The sequence below is a fragment of the Manis javanica genome, chromosome 6, assembly GCF_040802235.1.
Source record: "Manis javanica isolate MJ-LG chromosome 6, MJ_LKY, whole genome shotgun sequence".
NCBI classification, from domain to species: Eukaryota; Metazoa; Chordata; class Mammalia; order Pholidota; family Manidae; genus Manis; species Manis javanica.
The window spans coordinates 10,026,183-10,048,991 of record NC_133161.1 but is presented as its reverse complement, the minus strand read 5'-3'; the positions used below and the strand labels follow the sequence as shown (position 1 = coordinate 10,048,991).

The 22,809-nt window shown below is 36.3% G+C and overlaps 1 protein-coding gene across 6 annotated transcripts in view; it reads right to left on the bottom strand.

The window, feature by feature from the left end:
- TPK1 (thiamin pyrophosphokinase 1) overlaps window positions 1-22,809 on the bottom strand; it is a 355,980-nt gene that overhangs the window by 160,138 nt on the left and 173,033 nt on the right. For all 6 annotated transcript variants that reach the window (XM_073238288.1, XM_073238285.1, XM_073238283.1 and 3 more), the window contains exon 6: window positions 16,715-16,810. In XM_073238288.1, the coding sequence (XP_073094389.1) occupies window positions 16,715-16,810 (96 nt within the window). The remainder of the gene's footprint in view (window positions 1-16,714; window positions 16,811-22,809) is intronic.

Sequence of the window (22,809 nt, the reverse complement as noted above, 5' to 3'; positions counted from 1 at the left end):
TGCTCCAGACAAAATCCCTGAGCCATTCTTAACTCCTCTCTTTCTCTTACACCCCTTGTTTCTTCTCTTTGGAAATTCTGTTCGTCCACCTTCAATATGTATCCAAAATTTCTCTACTTCTAATTACCCTAAACCTCATCACAACCATGCTTCAAGCCACCAAAGTAATGCCAGGGGGTGGGGCGCCATTGTATCTCTTTTAAAATTTTGTAATAGCCTCTAATGGGTCTTTTTGCTTCTGCCATATTTCTCCACAATCTGTTCTCAATGCAGTATCAAAAATAATCCTGTTAAAATGTAAAGCAGATATGACATTCTTCTGCTCAAAATCCTCCAGTGGTTTTCCAATTTCTTTTTATTAGGACCTACAGAGCTGTGCATTATTTGATGTCCAGGTGTCTCTGTGACTTCACCTTCTATTTCTCTTCTTACTTCCTGTTTCAGCTATATTTCCTTCCTCCTTCTATTTCTTGAATATGCCAGAGTCTCAGCTACTTCAAGGACTTTGCATTTGCTGTTCTTTCTACCTAGAATACATCATCCCCATATATTCTCATGGCTAGCTTCTTTATTTTCTTCAGTAGCTATCTATCTAAAAATTTAGTCTTCTGGCCAGCAGTTCATATCCTCATTCCCTGATTTAAACTTCTTCCTCAGCACCTTTTATCTAATAGCATCTAAGTATTTTACTTACTTAGCTTGTCCTATTATTTGTCATCCCCATTAGACTAAAAGCAACATGATGGCAGATATTTTCTATCTCTAGCACTTAGAAGGCAGCATAGTACATAACAAGTGCCCAATAAATATTGGTTGAATAAATGAAGGAATGAAACAAGAGCTAAAGGACAGTAAAAGAGCATGGCCAATGGATCAAAGGACTGGCTGAGTTGATAACTGGTTAAAGTCAAAGTTCTCAAGAGAATGAGTCAAATGGATGCAGCAGAGATTATAGAAGGTTTAGAAATCTTGTTAAAGCCAAGGTCTAGTTGTGCTCATAGACTTGAATAATTTAGGTAAAGAGGTAAAGAAGATAACCAGAAGGGATAAGTTCAGGGGAAAAAAAAAAATCAATGTATTGGAAAGATCATTCAAATACACATGGAATTTGCGATGACTTAAAACAGTATCACTGAGAAAAGCATTGGTGACTTAGATGTTAACCTGATCAAGACCTGAGGGGACGTGACAGGACTACCACAATGAAGACCACAGAAATGAGCGGTAAGGGTGATGCAGTCTGACGGCATGAGATTCAGAGCTGGAGTTTTTAGGTAAAAGAGGAGTGAAATACAAAAAAAAAGGACTGCCCAATGTGAATATAGCTGGAGACACTTAGGCAATTTTAAATTTTCTAGTAGCTACATTTAAAAAAGTAGAAAGAGAGAGGTAAGTTTAATTTTAAGAAATATTTTAATGCAAATATCTAAAACATCATTTGAACATGTAATCTGTATTTAGATATTGAGGTTTTGGGAAAAGTGGATAATCACATGCAAAAAAATGACACTGGACACTTATATTACACCCCTCACAAAAATAAACTTGAAAGGAACTGAAGATATAAACATAAGACCTGAAGCCATAAAACTCCTAGAAGAAAACATAGAGAAAGAGCTCCTTGACATTCGTCTTGGCAACAAATTTTTTTAGATATGACACCAAAAGCACAAGCAAAAGGCAAAAAATAAATAAGTAGGACTATATCAAACTAAAAAGCTTTGTACTGCCAAAGATACAATCAACAAAATTAAAGGGCAACCTATGGAATGGGAAGAAATATTTTCAAATCACCTATATGATAAGGGATTAATACTCAAAATATGTAAAGAACTCCTATAACTAAATAGCAAAAACAATCTGATTTAAAAATGGACAGAGGAGTTCAATGAATTATTATTAGATAATAAAAGGTGCTGAGGAAGAGTTTAAATCAGGGAATGAGGATATGAACGGCTGGCCTGAAGACTAAATTTTTAGATAGATGGCTACTGAAGAAAATAAAGAAGATAGCCATGAGAATATATGGGGATGCTGTATTCTAGGCAGAAAGAACTGCAAATGCGAAGTCCTTGAAGTAGCTGAGACTCTGGCATATTCAAGAAATAGAAGGAGGAAGGAAGTATAGCTGGAGAGGAGAGAAAGAAGAGAAATACAGGGTGAAGTCAGAGAGACACCTGGAGCTCTAAAGAAGACAGACAAATGCCAAAAGGTTCATGAAAAAATGTTCAACATCACTAGTCACCAGGGAAATACAAACTAAAACCACAATGAGATATCACCTCACACCTGTCAGAATGGCTAGTATCAAAAAGGCAAGAGATAATGAATGTTGGCAAGAATGTGGACAAAAAGAGAACCCTTGTGCACTGTTGGTGGGAATGTAAATTGGTGCAGCCACTATGGAAAACAGTATGGAGGTTCCTCAAGAAATTAAAAACAGAACTACCATATGATCCAGCAATCCCAGTTCTGGGTATGTATCCACAAGAAATGAAATTAGGATCTTGAGAGATACCTGTATTACCACATTCACTGCAGCATTATTCACAATAGCCAAGATATGGAAACAGCCTAAGTGTCCATTGACAGGTAAGTGGATAAAAAAGATGTGATACATGCACACACACAGAAATATTATTCAGCCATGAGAAAAAAGGAAATCCTGCCATTTACAGTCACATGCATGGACAGTGAGGACATTAGGTGAAATGAAATAAAACACAGAAATACAAACACCATATTATTGTACTTACATGTGGAAATTAAAAAAACAAACTCATAGAAACAGACAGTAGAATTGTGGTTGCCAGGCACTGGGGCTAGGGGACATGTTGGTCTATGAACTTCCAGTTATAAGATGAATAAGTTCTGGGGACCTAATATACAGCCTTGTGACAACAACTAACAATACTGTATCATATACTTGAAAGCTGTCAAGAGAGTAAATCTCAAATGTTCTCACCACACCAAAAAAAATAAAAAAAAGAAAAGGCAGTTGTGTGAGTTGGTGGAAGTGGTAACTAGCTCTATTACTGTCATCATTTCACAATATATATGTGTATCAAATTGTCATGTTGTACCCCTTAAACCTGAATGATATTTATGAGGGTTATATCTCAATAAGGCTGAAAAAAACTATCAACGTATGTTAGAGATATTTAATATTTTTTTCACACTTGGTCTGAAGATCTCTGTATTTTACACGGATTTTGGACTAGTTACATTTCAAGTGCTCAAGTGGCTCGCAGCTGGAGTTTGGGACAGCACAGATCCAGAGGCAGCCAAAAGCCGTGATGATACCTACCTCCACTTGCACAGCCCTTTCTAGAAAAAGTAGTGGTAGGCAACAAACAAAACAACACTACTACGGGCACAGAGAAGAGCTATCCTCGGGGAAAAGCACAGTTCGTGCTGGAGTGAGATATACGGACGTTGTGAATACCGGGGATTTTAGTGAGGCTACCGCGTGGATTCCAGAGGGCTATAAAATGGAGGGTATACATATTCTAGGGCAAGTCTGTTTACTCTTGAATATGCCTACCATTCTCTAAAGAACAGAAGCTGGTCTCAGAGGCTAATGCATTTTCTAGTGTTTGGGGTGCATCAAGGATTTGATGTTTCTAATTGTGAAAAAGTGCTGCTATAATCCTATTAGCTCCATGGATAAACTACTGTAAAAAATGTATTGTCCACACATACTCACAAGTATCCAGCACACACCTATGAAGCCATTTTCTGTTATATATAAAATGTAAAAACTCAATTTCTAACTGGTTCCTATGCAACTCCAAAATTCAAGTTGGGGTATTTTACACGGACCTTTTTTCTCGCTGGCAAGCAGGGGTAGTGTGAGAACAGGGCGGCCTTTGGCTTTCTGCACGCAGTTGTGTCTAGCGAAAGGACCCTGACACCCTGGGCTGACACACTGGGGTCTGGCTGTAAGAGGGTGCACTGCTTTAACAGCCAGGTGACCCCACATGAGCTTCAGGACCTCCTTGCAACTTAGGTGGCTCTTCTGTAAAGGGATGGGATGGACTAAATACACTAACTTACTTCCACTTTTATCAGCCCATGTAAATTGCTCCGGCTTTCACCGTAACAGGTTAAATAATAACCGTCTATTTTGTTTAGAAAATAAATAAAAAACTTGGCTTTGCATTATTTGCCTTAACAGAATCATGACAAGACCAGTTGAGGGATATGTAACACCAAAAGGAGAAGCAATTTCATTTTTCTATTATAGCAGTAAAACCTTTCTGTAACAAATAACATGTTTTTCTCCATTTGTCCTCAAAGAGACTTAGATACAGCACACATGGAGTCTACAGCAGGGACAGTAGCTGTCAGCATATATTAATTACATTTACTTTCTATAAATTGAATTCTGGAGATGCATAAATGGACAATTTCTTTGTGACTCTTACTGATAGACAGGGTGACCATACAATTTAATATACAAACTGAGACACTTCTGAAAGTAAAAGGGGGACATTATAAATAATTACACCAAAAATATAAGCATAAACCAGGACCATCCATGTAAACCAAGACAAATGTTTGCCCTATTGTTGGAGAATTACAACATTAACATAGCCAACCGAAAATTAAACACGCGCGTCTCTAAAATTTAGGCATTATTCTTAAGCTTCCCTTAACTTTCAAAGATCTGTACTGTATTATAGTTAAGCTTGAATCATGACATTCTTTGAACCAATTGTTTGATGCTCTGATTTAAAGATGGAGGCCCCAAAGAAGGCCATGAAGGAAAGAGCTGCATCAAGGCAGTGCAAAAACGATCAGATAAAACAAACCCCAGCAATATCAAAATATGCTTTTAATAAGCCTGCAACAATTCCAGTGACTAATGTCAAGTACAGTGACACATCAGAGAAATGAAAGATCTCAGATTTTATGGTATCAGAATATACTATACTGACACACACAGAATATACCTGGCTTTCCAGAATCTACAAGATGGAGTCCAGTCTCCTCCAATCCTGACCCATAAATAACATTCTCAACTCCCATCCCATTTACGTTTTAGAAATACTTCAATTCTCAGAACACACCACAAGATTTCAGACGTCAGGGCCTGGGCCATGCCCTCTCCCTCTCCCTTCCTTATAAAGAGTGGGGTGAGTGTTAAGTATTTTCAAAGGATGCCTGCCTACCTCTACCTTCTAAAAAAAAAAAAAAGGAACTTGTTTGAACAGTGTTTTCATCCAACTTCGTCAAACTGTAAATATGTTGTTATGAAGAAATGTTATAAACATGTTTATACAAAACTTGGTTTTCAACACATTCATTTAGAGGAAATATAAAAGGCAGAGAAAGGGACATATTTATACCTGAAACGTGAGTGATACATACAAGCTCGTTTGCATTTTGGAAGAAAGCCTATGGAGGCAACGATAAGGATCTGTGCGGAAACTCCTGATTGCAATAGGCTATGATTTCCTGGTAACAGTTTCAGCATAAAATCCCAGGCAACCCATATCCTCGTCGACTGTATGTCCCTGTGCCTCTCCAGGGAGCTCAGCTGAGAGGACTCCAAGCTCCCCGTGCAGAGTGGAAGGAACTCTTGGTGGCAGGGTTCCTTGATACACTGGCCTCACGGCAACAGTGAAGGCCCAGGGAGACTGGCCCATCCCAGCTAGGGTGTGCGTGTGCCCCCCGCCTCCTGCTCTGTTACTTGTGAAAGACAAGTGTGAATACTGCACAAACCAAGTGTGCACATGTGATTAGCACTTTCAGAGGTGCCTATGCTGTGACATCCCACACCTAGGAGTTTTACTTTTAACCTTATACACTCAGAATGAAACCTCTCCTTGCTCCAGTCAACTCCTATCCTATCTTCCAGACTCCACTGAGTCACTTCCTGCGCTAGGACAGTCTAGACCAGAGGAGGTTCACACCCAAGGGGCTTCCCACCCATCCCATCAGGCTTCCAGTATAGCACTACTGCCAGTGCATAAGGATGATCTGCTTACCAAGGGCACCCACTCCAGGGGCCACAAATTCTCATCAGAAACTGTCTCATTCAGTTTGCATGTTTCAACCTACAGATACGTTCTAAGTGATAAATGTTTGTTAGCTGAAAGGTTATAGTTTTCACGCTTTAACCTTTGGCAAACAAGATGATCAGTTACTACCAAGTATATACCTTACGTCTATTTTCTAAAGTCCATGCTTTTTTCTCAAATTCTTGATGGGGAAAATGACTGAAGAGTTATTCTTCAAAGAATCCAGCAATTGGTTCTTTTATTACTGCCATTAGAATTTCCATCCTTCAACTCAGCTTGCATTCAACCATTACACTATTTTTCTAAATTCTTAAAACTTTCTGTTCAAAATTCTTTTAATGGATTACCATTACCTGTATGTTAAAATCCAAATTCTTTATTGACAGATTAGAAATTCTCCATATACAGACCCCACACAATCTTTCTAACATCAGTAACTGTTGTGACATTTCTCAGCCTTAAAACTGTTCTGCACACCCTTTCCTGAGTTTTGCATCACTTACCCCCAGGACTGCTGTTAGAAATCCTTGAAAACACTTTAAATATAGGTACCCTGGTTATGACCGAGTATAAGATGCCGACTGAGTTCATTCCCAGAATAATGAAATGCTCTTTTGACTTCTGTGGGTGAAGTTCAGATTCTTTAAACATTTCAAGCCTGGTTTTAACAACAGCATTGTCTTTCCTCAAAGATCTGTCCTGAGTACTAATATTTCCTTGATTAACTGGGCTACAGGTTTTCAAGCCACAGCAATGAGATCTCTGGGGATAGGATACCTTTTGCATATAAACAAAATAACAGTGTGATATGTATATCAATGTGGAAATGGTTACTTTTCCTTTCCATGTAAATACACCAAGGGATGACAAGAGCAAATTTGCATCTATTTACATTTCTCTCTATCAGGAAGTGAGTGCTAAGGAGAGCTGGGTAGAATAAACAAAACACATATTCATGGGGTTTTTGTTTTACATGATTTTATTCTATTATCTCTGCTGAAAATTAAATTATTTGAAGAATTAGGAATACATTTATGAGTAGGTCAAATTACATAAAATCACAGTCTGTCTAAATAAAAATCAAGGATATTACAAATCTACTGGAGATAATTATGGTCTCCAAACCTCTTACAGTGTCAGGATATGAAGACATTTCTAGGGTAAAAAAATAACTCAAAGGTATTCCTGTAGAATTAGGGGTGCTGAGAAATGGGAAGATGTTTTATCTTTGATTTAGAATGCCCAAAATACCTAGCATAGCATCTTCAACACCACTGTTATTTAGTGTAAAATGAAAAATCAAAGTATAGCTCATATCATATTCAGAAACAATTAGCTATTTGGATGTAGAATTTGAAAGGATATGACAATTTGTGATATATATATTTAAGTGTCCATCAATGCTAAAAGATTGCCTGGTAATGAATGAAAAAAATTCAAATCTGCATTCTTGATCATACTACTCAAAAAGCACTGGATATTTTTCACTGGGGCTAAAAATTCTCTAACATACATGCTGCCCTACTAAAGTTGAATATTTGGAAGAGCACTAAACAGTCATTCTCCCCATTCAGCAGAAAATGCGGAATAAGATACCAGCACATGAACCTGTACGCTCTTTCTTTAGTACCACTGAGCAAGCTGAGAAGAGACAGGTAATGTTCCAAACCTTGTTGCAAACAGATCAACTTTGGTAAGAGACGCTTTGTTCCCCTGAAGATAAGTGTTTATGCACTTGGGATCCTTTGATAGCAATGACCCTATCTTGCATCATCATTGTTCATTTTCACCCAGTAATAATTCCTGCTTTGCTTCCACCATAAGATAAGTCTTCACTGCATATTTTTGTCTAAAGTGATAAATGAAACTCTTGGTTTCCATTGTCTGGACAGAATGGATTCGGCTATTTTCAGTACTTTTAGGACATTGTTTTCCCAAAGTTTAGTGGTACAAAACTCTCCTCATTTTCTATTGGCCAGTTTATAATAGGTGGCTATCAGACTTGCTGTAGTGAGATCCTTAGGCTTTGCAATCTGGAGCAATATAAATAGTTGATGCTAATTATCCCCTTTCCACCTTCTGGGAGAATAGAGGACATTTTGATTGCAAATTTTGCACTTGGTCATTAACACTCTGGTTTCTAGATATGCATTGGACCATTTTATTATGCCAAGTGAGGATGTGGAAATTGCTACTGTAGTGACATAAATTACTTAAAGCATGTTTCTTGCAAGTTTGCTTCAGCTAATACATGTATACAAAATAGCTGATCATCTCATCATCCTCAGGTTCATCTTAAAGTTACAAGCCATGCTATTTGCTATTTTGCTAAATGTATTCCACATTCATGAGCATCACAGCAACCTGACTGCCATCTGGGATAAAATATTTATTATATTTAATTATTTATAATTATAACATCAATAATAATTTCCTCTTTATAAAATAATTCCTGTAGCTACACAGTTGCTTAAAAAAATCAGAACCTTTAGGGTCAAGGTCAACTTTATAGGTATCTAAAATCTCTAGTAGAAATGGATGAAGTTTTAAAATGTAATCGGTGTGCTTTGAAATTTGATACTCCTATTTCCTAATGTGCTTCAAAATACCTTGATCCAGCTGTTCATACTGGGAATTATATTCATTTACATACATGTTGAGAGGAGAAGGTACATAATGGAATCCAGGAAAGAAGTTGGCAATCTCTTACATCTTCTCTACGCATCTGGATTTTTGTGTGCCACTTGCTGTTATGGACCAGCACCATGACCTTGCAATGCAAGTAGAACTACTACTGGAATACCAAATGGCAGTGGGTGCAGAATGCCATTCTCTATTTCCAGCTACTAAGAGGAGAGGGATGGAAAGTGGATCTTCTCTGATTTAAATGGAACTTTCTGAGATGTCTAGGCTCATCACCTAACACAAAGAAGAATGTGTATGTATGTGTGTGTATATATATATATATATATATATATGAATAACTGCATTCCTATGTATATATTTCTCTTCTCCAGACACTTATTTAAAGTACCAGTGAAAATATATCAACCTGATACATACATCCCTGTGAATAGCAGCAATGTTATTTCAGTTTTTCAGTCTTGACTGAAACTATAAGCAAAATCATTTCTCAAAAATATCAATACTACTGTCATTGTGGATAATTGTAATTATGGATATAGGTACTCCCACACATAATGTGTCTTGCTATGGTATACACAGAATAAGGAGGAAAAATGCTATAATCTACTAAGCAGTTTCAGGATGTTCTATTATTTGTGCATTATTCTTACAGAAGTCCTCAAGATAGAGTTTCCTCCTCCACCTGCAGTTTCTGCATCTTCACGATGCAGCAGTAACTCAAAATAAAATAGTCCTTTCTACATAAGGTCAGCACGTCTCCTGCAGAGGAGCATCACACCAAGCTTATTTGTAAGCCTCTGCATTAATAAGAAATTTTATCTGGCAAATGAGTCGTCCAACTGAGATTCCTGGTAAGCAGATAAACTTAACCCTTGTCCCAGGGCCTATAAAAGCAAGCTTCTCCTCTGGCAGAGACGGATTAGGCTGCCATAGCCTCTAAGGCAGTAAGCTTTTTATATCACAGCAACATTTCCCAAGTCACTTCAAAGCACTGGGTGTATCTATTTTCTCTTGCTACACAGCACTATAAAAAAGATTGCTGGTCTCTAAGAAGGAAAAACAGAGATGTGAATTTCTCTTTTGAAGGCTTCTCCAAAATGATCTAGGACACAGCCTGTTAGTTCACTTCATACCCAGAAATATTTTCTTCTCCTTGCTTTCTCGTCTGATGCTTGGCTTGCACACCATTTGTTCCAACACCAGCATGTGTAAGTACTTTGGCACTTGACAAAGGAAACAATGCTAGTTATACACTAAATAAACAAGAGGTGTTTTGTGTAGATGTGCTTAAGCTTGGTTGAATGTGTATATGTGTGAGTGGGTGTGTACGTGCGCACACACAAATGCATTTCATAAAAATGACCACTTTAAGCTTACAACATCCCTTTGAGGTAGATAGGCACAGGAAAGAAGGCAGAAAAACTTGTCATACAAATCTTACAACGCCTCATCTATTGAGCTGATGTCGTAGTGGCACAGTATTGCTTTCAATATTACTTCCAGGAAGTTGGCAAGATTTATTCTTGTTAAGTTCACAGTGCTAGTGGCTTATGAGACAAACTGTATGTATTCTCATGTTTTAGCTCTCAACTTTGCAAGTAACTTACAGTTTGGAAAAAGGTGGGGGTCCCAGAAGTTATAAAATACCAATTAATGAAATGAAAAGGTGTTATATGTACCATTTTTAATTATACACAACACATAATCTCCTCCCCAATCCCATAAAATGAAAAGTCATAGGTATATATGACCAAATAATAGTAGATATCTCCATGTACTGCCAAACCCAAAAAATGTTCATTTATAACGCAACAAGAGCTGGGGCCGGGCAATAAGCCTTGTTAAAGCTACAACAGATATTTCCTAATTGTGTCTTCTCTGCAAAGAGGGGAAGCTGAAGACCTCTCCTGGGGAATATTTCAACATGTAGGGAGTACTGCATTTAATTCAGCTTTCTGGTGTAAGAAAATTCTTATAAAATTGGAATATGTCCAGAAGAAACAATGTTGTGGTGAATCCATGAACCTGGGCTATAAATTGTAGCTAATTTAAGAGATTTCTAGAAACAGTGTCAAATTCTAAAATCATATTAGTCTAGGAAATTCATTACAAGATTAAAAAGTCACCATATATAAAACACACTTTATAAACATGTTTATATCCCCTTAAAAGTAAATATATAAAATAGATATGCATTACGATTAGCATGTATAATGTGGGGGGGCATGGGGAGGGCTGTAAACAGGGTTTGTTGGGGGGACTTGGTGAAGGGGGGAGCCTAGTAACCATAATGTTCTTCAAAAAACATATATATATATATATATATGACATAAAATATATTTTATAAAATACATGTTGTATATATACATTATATGAATAAAATATATAAAGTGCTGTACACTGTAAGAACTAAGGTGTACAAGAATATATGGCTATTATTACCGCTGTAATTACTACTGTTATTTTTTATTAAGGAGTTTACATGTGACAGGCACTGAAGTAAGTGCTTGGCCTCATAACCTGCTGGTATAGGTGGATTATTATTCTGAGTTTACAAATGAGAAAACTAAAGTTCAAAGAGCTTAGATAGCTTTCAACTATCATGTGGTTAGACAGAGTACCAGGGCTATCCCATGCATGTGAACAGCTGATGTCTAACTACACTGCATTGAAGACAAATACTTTTAAAGTAAGCATACTTACTATTACAATTAGTAGAGATAACAAGGATGCGAAAGCATCTGGACACATGTCACAGGATTACTATGACATCAAGAACAGCACTAAGAAGATCCCCTTGAGGAGTTCTACGTGCTAGCTAAGGTTGGCCATCACGTTCTTTGGAATTTGCAATGACGTCATTGGAAGTACACTTATTCACTAAACACATATTTATTGAATAAATAACTGGGAGATCATCAAAGATTTCAAGCAGGTATGCATTTAAGGTATAAGTTATGAATTTTAGTATAGAATTGAGTTAAATGGATCAAACAAAAGGCTAATAAAATAACCCAGGCAAGAAATGATAAAGGTCTAAACTAACAGCAGCAGTAAGACTGGAAAGAACAAAATAGGCATAAGAGATAGCTGGAGGAGTAAAGGGGCTGTGACCAAATATTATGGGATGGTGTAGTAAAATGTAAGGTTACTTTTAGGTTTCTGCCAGGTGGATGGATGAGAACACCACTGAATGAGATAGACAATAAAGAAACAGAAAATGAGATTTTGCGAGAAAGATGATGGATTTTGTTTTAGACGCTGAGAGGAAATGCCTCTGGCCTTTTTTCCCACTTCAGGATACAAATCAGAAGTTTTCATGTCTCTTTCATCCTTTCATCTCCTTGGTCTGTGACAGTTTCTCAATCTTGCCTTGTTTTCCATGACCTTGAAAATATTGGTCAGGTATTTTGTAGATTGGCCTTCGATTTGGTTTTCTCTGATTTTTTTTGGAAGGTGGAACTGGGTTTTAGGGAGGAACTCCAGGCCCGTCTCGCCCTGTTCCTACGTAGAGGGCATGCGCCATCAACATGAACCGTCAGTGATGGTCACGGGTCACCTGAGTGATGTGGTGCCCTCCGGGCATTTGTATTTATCCCTTTCTGGAACACAGTTTACGCAGACAGCAGAGGACCCTGAAAGATACCTCTCAGAGCGCTTCCACGGCTCCTCCTGCAACTCTGTCCGTCAGCTCTTACTGAGTGGATGAGTCCTTAGTCTCATCACATAGTCAGTCTTAAATTTGCTTTTCAAGTGAAGAACAACAGATATTTAGTATGAACAAAAAGCCAAACTATTTGTTCATTACAAAGCAATAAAGTATACCTGACCCCAATGCTGCTAATTAGTAGATAAAAGTAAGTGTTCTAAAACTCACAGTATTTGCAGATGTATAAACATAATGTATCTACCTGAGAAATGCTACGTAACGGCTAAATACATTATGCAGTCTTCCTTAACCAGAGTCCTACTCTTCAGAGAACTAGGTGAGAACTCTAATTCAGATACCTAGAAACATAGAAGCTGTTGTAATACATATATATCACAATCCAATAGTTGCTCAGGTTATAAAAAGAATAAAAAAGAATATAATATGTAATAATACATTATACACACATTACAGTATGCATATACAATGTATTATATACAGTATAATATACAATATATTATATTATAATCTTTATGTAGTATTTAATTTGTAGTCATTAATATGTGTGTGTGTGTGTAACATTTAGGTATCTGCTCTCTCATTCACAGAGTGCTTACTCAGGATCCTGTATCATCAGATTAAAAAATTGCTTTAAAAAATAACACAGTATAAGGGGGCTAAAACTAATATGAGTTTAAATTTACACTATACACAGTTTGAAATTAATGACGACTTTTCTGCCTAAATTTTGTCTAATATTAAAGTCTGTGTTTAAAATATCAGAAACTGAAGTAACTGATTCTACTGCGTATAATACCAGGAAATATGCCAAACTGTATTTTAGGAGGTCTGTTATCCTTAGAGTCTTACAGTCTAGATTCATGTCTGCAATAGCTTTTAATATTTCCTACTGAATTCCAAGGTTTAGATCTCAAGTGTGTATCACAGGATCAGAAGAAACGTGCTCACTGAAGATGCAGTCATATCAGATGGTGTCCTGAAATGTATTATTCAGGACTCAGTTACAATAAACAATGTGGTAACACAAAAGCAAAGCATTAAAGTCACATGTGTCAGGAAACCCTTTTGCAGAAGAATAAAAACTGAGGGTAAGCAGGTTTAAAATAGATAAATGAGGTCATCCAGATAAATTTATTGTTAATTAATCTCATGTTCTAGATTGTTAACTCCTTTAGCATAAGAACAGTCTAATCCAAATTCTACAAAGTTCTAATGTCACACAGAATTGGTTCCTTAACATATTAAATACTGCTTTAATTCAATTAATTGATATTATAATTAATATTTTAAAGTATATGGTATAAAATAAGATCTTATTGTCAAATTTGGGTAATGTAATTACAAATTCATATTTATAGATAAGTGAAAAAACCAAAATGTATGATAATTTGACAGGATTTATTATGTGAAGTATAAAGGGTTTTTCTATATAGTTCATGTGTGTTTAAGGAAGAAATTTTTAAAAGCTCTCATGATGATCTTACTTGAGGGTAGGAGAATGTGTGGAGGATAAATCTTTTGTTATTTTTTTTTTCCTAATGTTTCTTTTCTCTGGCTATTACCCAGGATTAATAAAATGTTGTACTTCCAGGTTAAAGGTCAAGTCAGGTGGAAGCTCACATATATTCCATTTTGTAAGATTTTAATATTTTACCACCTTACTCAGTCGGAATGAGCACCTCCTTGGAAGGTTTTCACTGTGAGCAATGTAGCTTTCAGTTTACCCAACTATGCGTTCCAAAACACCAAGCTAAACACACCATTCTCAAGACTCTTCAAACTCACTAAAAATTCACTATGGACGTGAATCCACCCTCTGTGCACTGTGATGCTCCTCCTTGAACACTCTTCTCCTTTTTGCCGTCTAACTCCTATTTGTTTGTTAAGTCTCAGACTTCTCTGAAAAGCCTTTCCCACAATTGTGTTGTGTTCTCCTTTCCTGTGCATTCCCATAGTGCTAAACCCAGACAATCGCAGAGCCTCTTATATACAAAGAGCTGTGAACAGTGAACAACATGGACCTGATACCAGCTTCATGGGCTGTACAGTCAAGCAGGGAAGAAAGGCTTCAAGCAAATGGAAAGAATTAACAAGATATTAAAAGTGTTCAAAGTGCCTTCAAGGAGAGAAGAGTGGGTACAGAAATGGCGAGTAACAGAATCTAACCTAGAGGGATCTGAAGGGAAGTCCTCCGATGGACACCAGATCTACTCTGTCATGGGGTCTAGCAAAGACAGGAAACATTTGAAAAATGTTCAAAAATGTGCAAAACAGAGGGGGGCAAGAGGTGCAGATACACCGTAAGGCTGGGAAGAACAGAGAATAGGGAAAATGCTAGGAACAAGAGAAAAGTGGTGGAAGGAGAGGCTGGCAATGTGCTGCCATGCAGGCACACCATTCTGTTCCCCCCAGAATGAACCCGCTGCTGGGCTGTGGGCAGGGCAGGCGGCCATCACGGCTCAGCAGCACTGCTTGCCAGCAGGGCCATGCTCTTCCCTGGCGGTCTCTAGCCCATGACGGAGCAGTGCAGGAGTAGGAAAGTCTGGCGCTTTCTGCCCAAGGCTGGAGTCCTTTAGCAGGTAGTCCTGCCTCAGGCTTCCTACTGGCTTGGCCAGCACTCCGTCAAATTTGTTTTGTGGATCACATACACCTGGTTACCCTCTCCCCAAGTTTGATGCTCTCTCTGGATTTTTGGCCTTGTTGAGTTTGAGATATGATTATTTGTTCTGAGAGCCAGTGACTAATTACTGTATTATAGGTACAATCAATTTGACACAACAAATGAGACTCATATAATTGCATTCCTAGCTTTCAATAGTTTCAGTGGAGGTGCTCGGAAAACTGAAACACAGCTGTGAAGATTTACTATTTTTTTCCTAGAAAAGAACTCAGAAAAGAAACTCAACACCAGCTATGTCTGGATAAAGCAGATAACTCTCAATGGGCTGTGTTCTGTTTTCATGAAACAAGTATTTAATTATAGCAATTTATTGCAGGAAATAGCACAATACATTTGGTTCAAGCTACAATAGAGATGAGAAATGTTCACTCAATTACTTTTGTTGAATTTGCACAATGAGCTACTTGGCAATTTTGATAGTTAACAAGGCTTTTCTGTAGAAGAAGACAAGGATCTACTACCTCAACACGGTAAAGATATGCTAGAATAAGTCTTCAATAACTCATGAGGGCATGTGTATTAGTTGTGTAGTTTGACTATATGAGACACGTGGATTGATCCTAATTCCTGCTCTGTTCCAAGACAATCAGCATATAATCTCATCCTCCTTTGCCAAAACCAAGAGTGGCCTAATGGAGAAGTCTCAGGACTTAAGTTTGATGACTGTAGGAAGTAATGTCCCTGTCATCGTCATGCCCGCAGATATGAATGGACAAAAAGTTGCTCCAGGTCACCTTTGGCGACAATCAGGGAAGCCAGACTAAAGACGAAGCCTACACAGCAGAACCAAGACAATCAAGGGTCAGAGTAAGATCTGACTGAGCTGTGTCTGAGCACTGCCCCATCTCACTTGATTGCTGAGGTCACACTGAAGTGCATCTCTTGTTATTTGTACTACCATCAGTGTTCTAATGTACAATGTACCTTCCTAGCTTTCTTCATTTAAGATTACACATGTGGTCGTGCATTTCAGCTGATCTGCTTGTTTCTGCCAGAAAAATAATGGTCAATGATCATTCAATGCTTTAGCTTTAATTTTGTTAATCTTCACTAAGCCTAGACTTAAAAAGTTTTGCCTATCATGTCATCAAGTATCAAAAAATATTGTAGGATATAATACAGACTTGTGTATTAGCTAATTAATGTGTTTAAACACTTGGCTACTAGGTGAAATTCATTACTGAGTACCTTAGAGTCCACAGCTATTAAGAAGCACACTCCCCTCTGATTAAAAAAAGTTGATAGTATTTCATTTGTTGCATAAGAGTTTGCAGTAATCTCCCATAGGCCAAATCTAGGCTATTTCATTGTTTTATCAATACAATATTTAAACGCAAAAAGAAAACTCATATGACTGTGCATGGCAAAAACCAACTAGAATGAACAGTAGCTACTCACTCTAGGCGCAGAACAAGCTGCCAGTTTTGATTACTTTATACGAGGTTCACTTCACCTATTTTGGGACCTCACCATTGTCAGCTATCTGATCTGTGACCTCTGATTTAAGTGCACACATGGTAATGTTTTGTCAGTTAAGTACAGAATGATTCAATATAATGGATAAGCCTGACAAGGAACCCCAAAAAATTGGCAAAATATAAATAATAATTTCAGAGGGGTAAAAATTTTAAACAGACCTTTTTACATCCTTGGTAATAAGACTCTTAATCGTCAAACAGGTACATATCTTACCTGTAGGTGTTTTTCTTGTATCTTCTTTTGAAGCACTTCAAGGCACTTGGTGAAGTCGGTATAGTTTTGATCAGGAGTTGAAATAATCTCACATCCCTATGTGTATAAAATAAGAGAAAAGGTAAGAATAGGTGGTGATGGGAGCCTTATTATGAACAAGATCAAGAGCAAAGAAAGTAAAGATAAGCTATCAACAGACATATCCTATTATGGCTGTATTATTCCCTGATCATTGAACTATTATCATTATATTTCACATAACAGGACATTTCCAGAATGGTGTTAGATTATCACAATAATGGTCTGATTATGACAATCATTATACCCAAGAAAAGTACAGGTCATACTATATTAACTGCTTTTAAAAATCACTGCTGTGATGACATTCGAGATTAACATAACGACTCTGGTACAAGTATTATAAAATATATTCACAGTGAAATAACCTGAAATTAAGATGGAACTATTTTTTAAAAACTTTGAGTTTCTTTAAGAAGATCTCCTAAGTTTACTTACACAAATGAAAAAACTAATATTAATGTTGAACTAATGATAACATCACATTTGAAATAAAATCAAGTTAGCTGTCCTATAAAATGTTTTTTATAGCACCTGTTTTTCCCATGTAAAAGGAAGCAAAGAGAGCTATGCCTGCATAAATATGTCCCTCAGATCATCTTTTGGATGTAATTAAGTCAATTTATAAGTTACTTTGCCCCTTCTCCCACAGGCACCTAACCTAGTAAAAAACACTGAAATATATTTATAAATATACAGCCACAAAAGTACCAACTTGTTGGCACCAGTGAACATAGATGGGTAAAGAAACGATATTTCTGTAATGACACCTCTTCCTCCAGTGTCTTACAAAGACAAAGGTATGTAAAACCAGCGCGTGACGGGACTTCAGATTTTTTAATTCAGGAATAAAATAACTTGTGGTCTCTGACAAATAGCTGAGCAAGGGAAAAGTCGGATACAACCTAGTATATAAAGTTGCCATTCAAAGAGTTTTCAAGGATACAAAACATCCATACTGCCTCTTAAATTATTCCAAGAACCATTCTCAGTAGATTTAAAGGATCTCTTTAACTTCAAGGACTCTCTAATGTGTCAAGCTCAACCTGTGCTTCACTCATTTATGACTGTCCTGCAATGTAGTGACCAAAGAAAAAATTAACTCCTCATCATTCAGAAATATATTCTGCCCTAAAAGATGTATATGTCATCTTTAAAAGTCATCGACATATAATTTCCTGATCCTAAAAGAACACTGAAATTTACTGTAATTACCAAGCAAGGGCATAAAGAAGTTGACTTGTCTCAGGCTAACACTCCTAAGAAAGAAGATATAAGAATATGCCAAAGAGTACAGGAATACTAACAGGGCTGAGGAGATTAGATTGTCACCAAACCAAAAATCACTGCTACAAGTTCCCTAGTACAGGAATTACATTTCATTCATTACTGTTTCCAGTGCCTGGCACCAGTCTGCTACATAGTAAGTGTTCAATAAATGTTTAAATAATATTCTTGAGGAATAAAATGTATGCTGGCAAAGGGGTGGGAGAGTGTGGCATCTTATTGCTAAATACAGTGTATATGGCGATGGGAAATTATCTTCCTCTTTCAATTGCTGACAACAGAAATAATCACTACAGCAAAAGGAAACAAAATTTAAAAGGCAAATAGAAAAAGCAATACAATGGATGGTTTATAGAACTCTACCTTCAGAGTTCTCTTCACAGAATCAAGACAGATGCACAGGTAAAATTACAGCTACAGAGAAGCAAGAAATTATCTATCTAGTTTGACTATGCAATTTTGTAGATTAAGGAAAAAAAACCCACAAAATATTTAAACTTACTTGTTAGCAAGTCATATATAGAAGTTCTATTTCTATACTCCTATGAAGTGGGAACAAATTCCTAGATAGCTGGTAGAGAAAAGTCATATAACATCTCTAGAGTTGGTCCACAAGAATGATATCATAAAAATAAGCTATTTGAAACATACGAACAAGGCTTAAACAATATCTTACTCTACCCTATCAATTTAAGCTTGAGTCAGGATGTGGGAACAGACTACCAGCACTGAAACATCCAGACTGTCTCTAAACCAAGAACTTGCAGATACTCTAATTGAGGGATTTATCAGTCATCCCCAGCTTCCTGGAAGTTCATGAATTCAAATGATCCTAATCTCATCACAGATGGAGAATAAATTCACTAAAGTAAAAAACAGCTCCAACAGTCCTCAAAGGGCAGCTTTCAACACTTAGAAAGAAGACCTGAAAAAAATTTTTTAGCCAAAGGTCAATAGCAGGCCTTTCGCCAACTGAAGAGGTTTTCACTGTTGTCTGAGTCTTATATAATATTAAGATCTAAGAGAGGAGAAATATAAAATTAAGGAGAGATTGTCAAGTTCCTGCAACAAACAAAAATGTAGAAATTCTATAAGGTATCGAGTGATGCTTACTAATTATATATTACTGTCTATAATTATTTAAAATATAGAATAAAATTTGAGTAAGAAGCACTGGGCACTGTGAATAATTTCACTGGACTTGACTTAAAAATCCTTATAGTCACTAACCAAGGAACTATGAGATTTGGAAAATTAAGAAAGTATATCACTTCCTGATAAATAGTTTCAAATTAATTTCCTAACAGACATATGTATATTTTACCTTAAAATACCAAAAACCTCCCAAAGTATAAACTACAAAACTCTTTAAAACAGTCTTAAGATACCAAGGTTTGAGTGGAATCTTTTAACACTATTATATTGATTTTTCTCAATTGCCTGAAATATATTTTTTAGGACACAAATCATTTTATGAGCCAGCAGGTGGCTTCAATCTCATACTAAGCAAGTTCCTTAGGAAGTTTTTGTCATTACACAAATAGAAATTTAAAAAACTCAGTTCCAATAAAAATTTCCCTTATGAATACATCATGTTTTTCAAGCTGGATTATTATTTTCTAACATTACATTTTATTAATTTCATTTTCAACTAGAATTCAAAAGGAGAAGACTTGGATTGACATCACAAAATGCAGTATGTGTCAATATCAAAGCTATTGTGATTTTGTTCTAACCTGGCAAGAATCTTTTGAAGATACAGACCACAATGCCCACCCCATCCGGTCCAAACCATACCCACATAAAAGAAAAAGCAAGGAGAAATAAAGAAATAGGACTAGTTTAAAAACTCTGTCCCAGTGTGTTGAACTGACCAGTCTTCCTTATCAAGGTTTTCTCACCCCAAAAATCAAAAGCAGGAAAAGACACACACAAACTTAATTATTAATCAATTACCAGAGGCCCAATCTGCTACTTCTTAGGGGCTTACTATGTGTCTACTGCTTTATTACATAATATTGTAGTGATCTACCAGATATTCATGATATTGCTCAGTGGAAAACAAAACCATGAGGAGCATAATTAGTAAATATATAAAATATAAATAGATGAGTGTGTTTGTATGTGACAGAGAAAGACAGACTTAAGGAGAGGCTTCTTTTCTTCCTCTTCCCATACTAAGTTCATAGCCATATTTTGCCACTATCAGTAAGTATTTGAATGCAAGTCAGTCTTTTATTCATTCCTTAAATGCTCCTTAATTTTTGTTGGGTAGTGAGGGTTAGTGCGGACATTTGAAATCTCATCATGATTTGGGGGTTAAAGTACACTCTAAAATAGAGCCACCTGTGATACACTGCAATGAGAGACCCCCACTCAGACTGAGTACGCTGTTTCTCCTCAAGGTGTAAATGAAGAACAAAATACTGCAATGTTTAGAATCACTCATATCATAATATAAAATATGTAATAAGAAACTGAAATAATTCACATTGATTAAGGAAATATCATGAGTTCACATTAAAATGGCAGATACCCAAAGGTCCAGGTAAACAAAACTTAAAGAAATATTAAAGGTGCACACAGATGTAGAAGGTTACAAATATGGTAAATTAATCCTATCATCAACATAATTCATCAGATTTGAGGAGACTGAAGACAAGAAAGAAGCAAATTACGAATCCCTGTCTACTACTTTGGGAGCAAGGGGTCTCAGGTCAAGGGAAGACTCAACTGCTCCCTGAGTTCAGGGGAACTGACTCGTGCATTTCAGTTGCTAGGGCAGTACTGGCACATACCAAGCATTCAGTGCAAGTCTGATGGACAAATGGATAGATCAAACCATTTCTGTCCTTATGAAACTAATGGTGTATTCCTCTGAAATATAAACATCGACAAACCAGACAGTAAGTCTAACACAGAAAGGCAGCACTGATGTTATTTTTTAGGCATTACACTATTGTTGGCGTAAGAAATCATATAACACTTTGAGCACACATTAATACACATTCTTAAAATGGCAACATATGTAAGTGTTCGCAATTTAAGTAAACTAAAATACAACAGCGCATTCATGTTAACAAAATTAATATCCAATCAGGTAAGGTGAAATACAAATATACACTAAGGCTAACAAATGCAGCAGCAGAAAATACTCCATAAATAATTCAAAGTATTTTTCAATGAGTTGTAATTTATGTCTTAAGAGAAGGACAAATGACAAAGAAACAAACTGTACAGGGACTTAGTAAACATTTAGCAATAAATAGTTTTCAGAATATGACCTGGAATGATAATAAGTTCACCTCAATTTCTAATACTGCCAACATCTATATCTATAGGGAACACAAACATATATGATCGTAATATATGATTCTAACACAATAAAATCACAGATTATATAAAAAGGCTAGGTTTATGTTCAGTGTGATATATATATATAGTTTACATATATATTTTTTTGAGAAAAAGTTTCAAACAGTAAGGTTATGGCAAATGCTTAATCAAATGATTTTATTATTAGATTAACCATTTAAAAATTTTATAAATTATTAATACTCTGCCTTATGAGTATTAAAATATCAGAATGACCATATGACTTTATTTTTGGGTAAATTTATTAAATTTACCTGACTAATAAAATATTAATCAAAATATTAGCTTTAAGCTGTAAGCTCCACGAAGGTACCCACTACATCCCTCTGTTCACTACTTCGCCCCAGTGTAAGAATACAATGCAGTACATGGCAAACTGTAAGAATTCAGTAATGAATAAACTCACTTATGGAGGCCTGAGATCAATTATCAGTCTAGACAGGGATCAGCAAACTTTTCTGTAAATGGCCAAACAGATATTCTTTTAGGCTTTGCAGGCTAGAGGGTCTCTGTCCCAATTAACTCAACTATGCCTTTATTATCATGAAAGCATCTACAGAAACAACAGGTAAATGAATGGGGATATCTGTGTTCCAATAAGCCTGGTATTTGAATTTCATATTATTTTCACATGTTATGACATTTTATTCTTTTTTCCGCAACCATTTAAAAATGTAAAAACCATTCTTAGATTGCTGGCTTTACAAAAACAGACAGTGGGCCAGATGGGGCCTGTGGGCTATAGTTTGCCAACTAATCTGTTTTAGGTCCACAATTAGTCTGAGTGATTATAACAACTAAATCCTATATACATGTGTAAGAAATTTAATATGAGGAAAAAGGTTCAGCCCTTTAAAATATCTGTCTGCTCCTTTCCTCATCTGTAATGAAACTAACAATGCAACCTAAAAATGCTCTTGAGATTCCATGTGATAAAGGATGTGAAACACATGGGCGCATCAACAGAGCAAAAGCTCACCTCAGCTCTCCAGAAAAATGTTTAGCAACATCAAATGCTGCAGTCAACTACATCACAATAAAGATTACTAAAGTAAGCAAAATATTGTTAATATTCTCCAAAAAACTTTGTGAATGCTTGAAAAACTATCTTTTAATTCACTGACAACAAAAAGAAATTATTACAAGGCAATGAATGTCAATAATCAACCTAATTGCAAAAGACCAATGCAAAAGCCATTAGACTGTCACTCTTGATTGCTACTTTACTGTTTGTCAGTAATTTAACTAATGTAGGTTAATGAGCTTTTTACACTTACACACAAAACCTATCAGGTTATGTTATGCTGACTCCTCTAAAACTCTTTAATGGGAAAAAAACAGATCCTTTGAAAAAA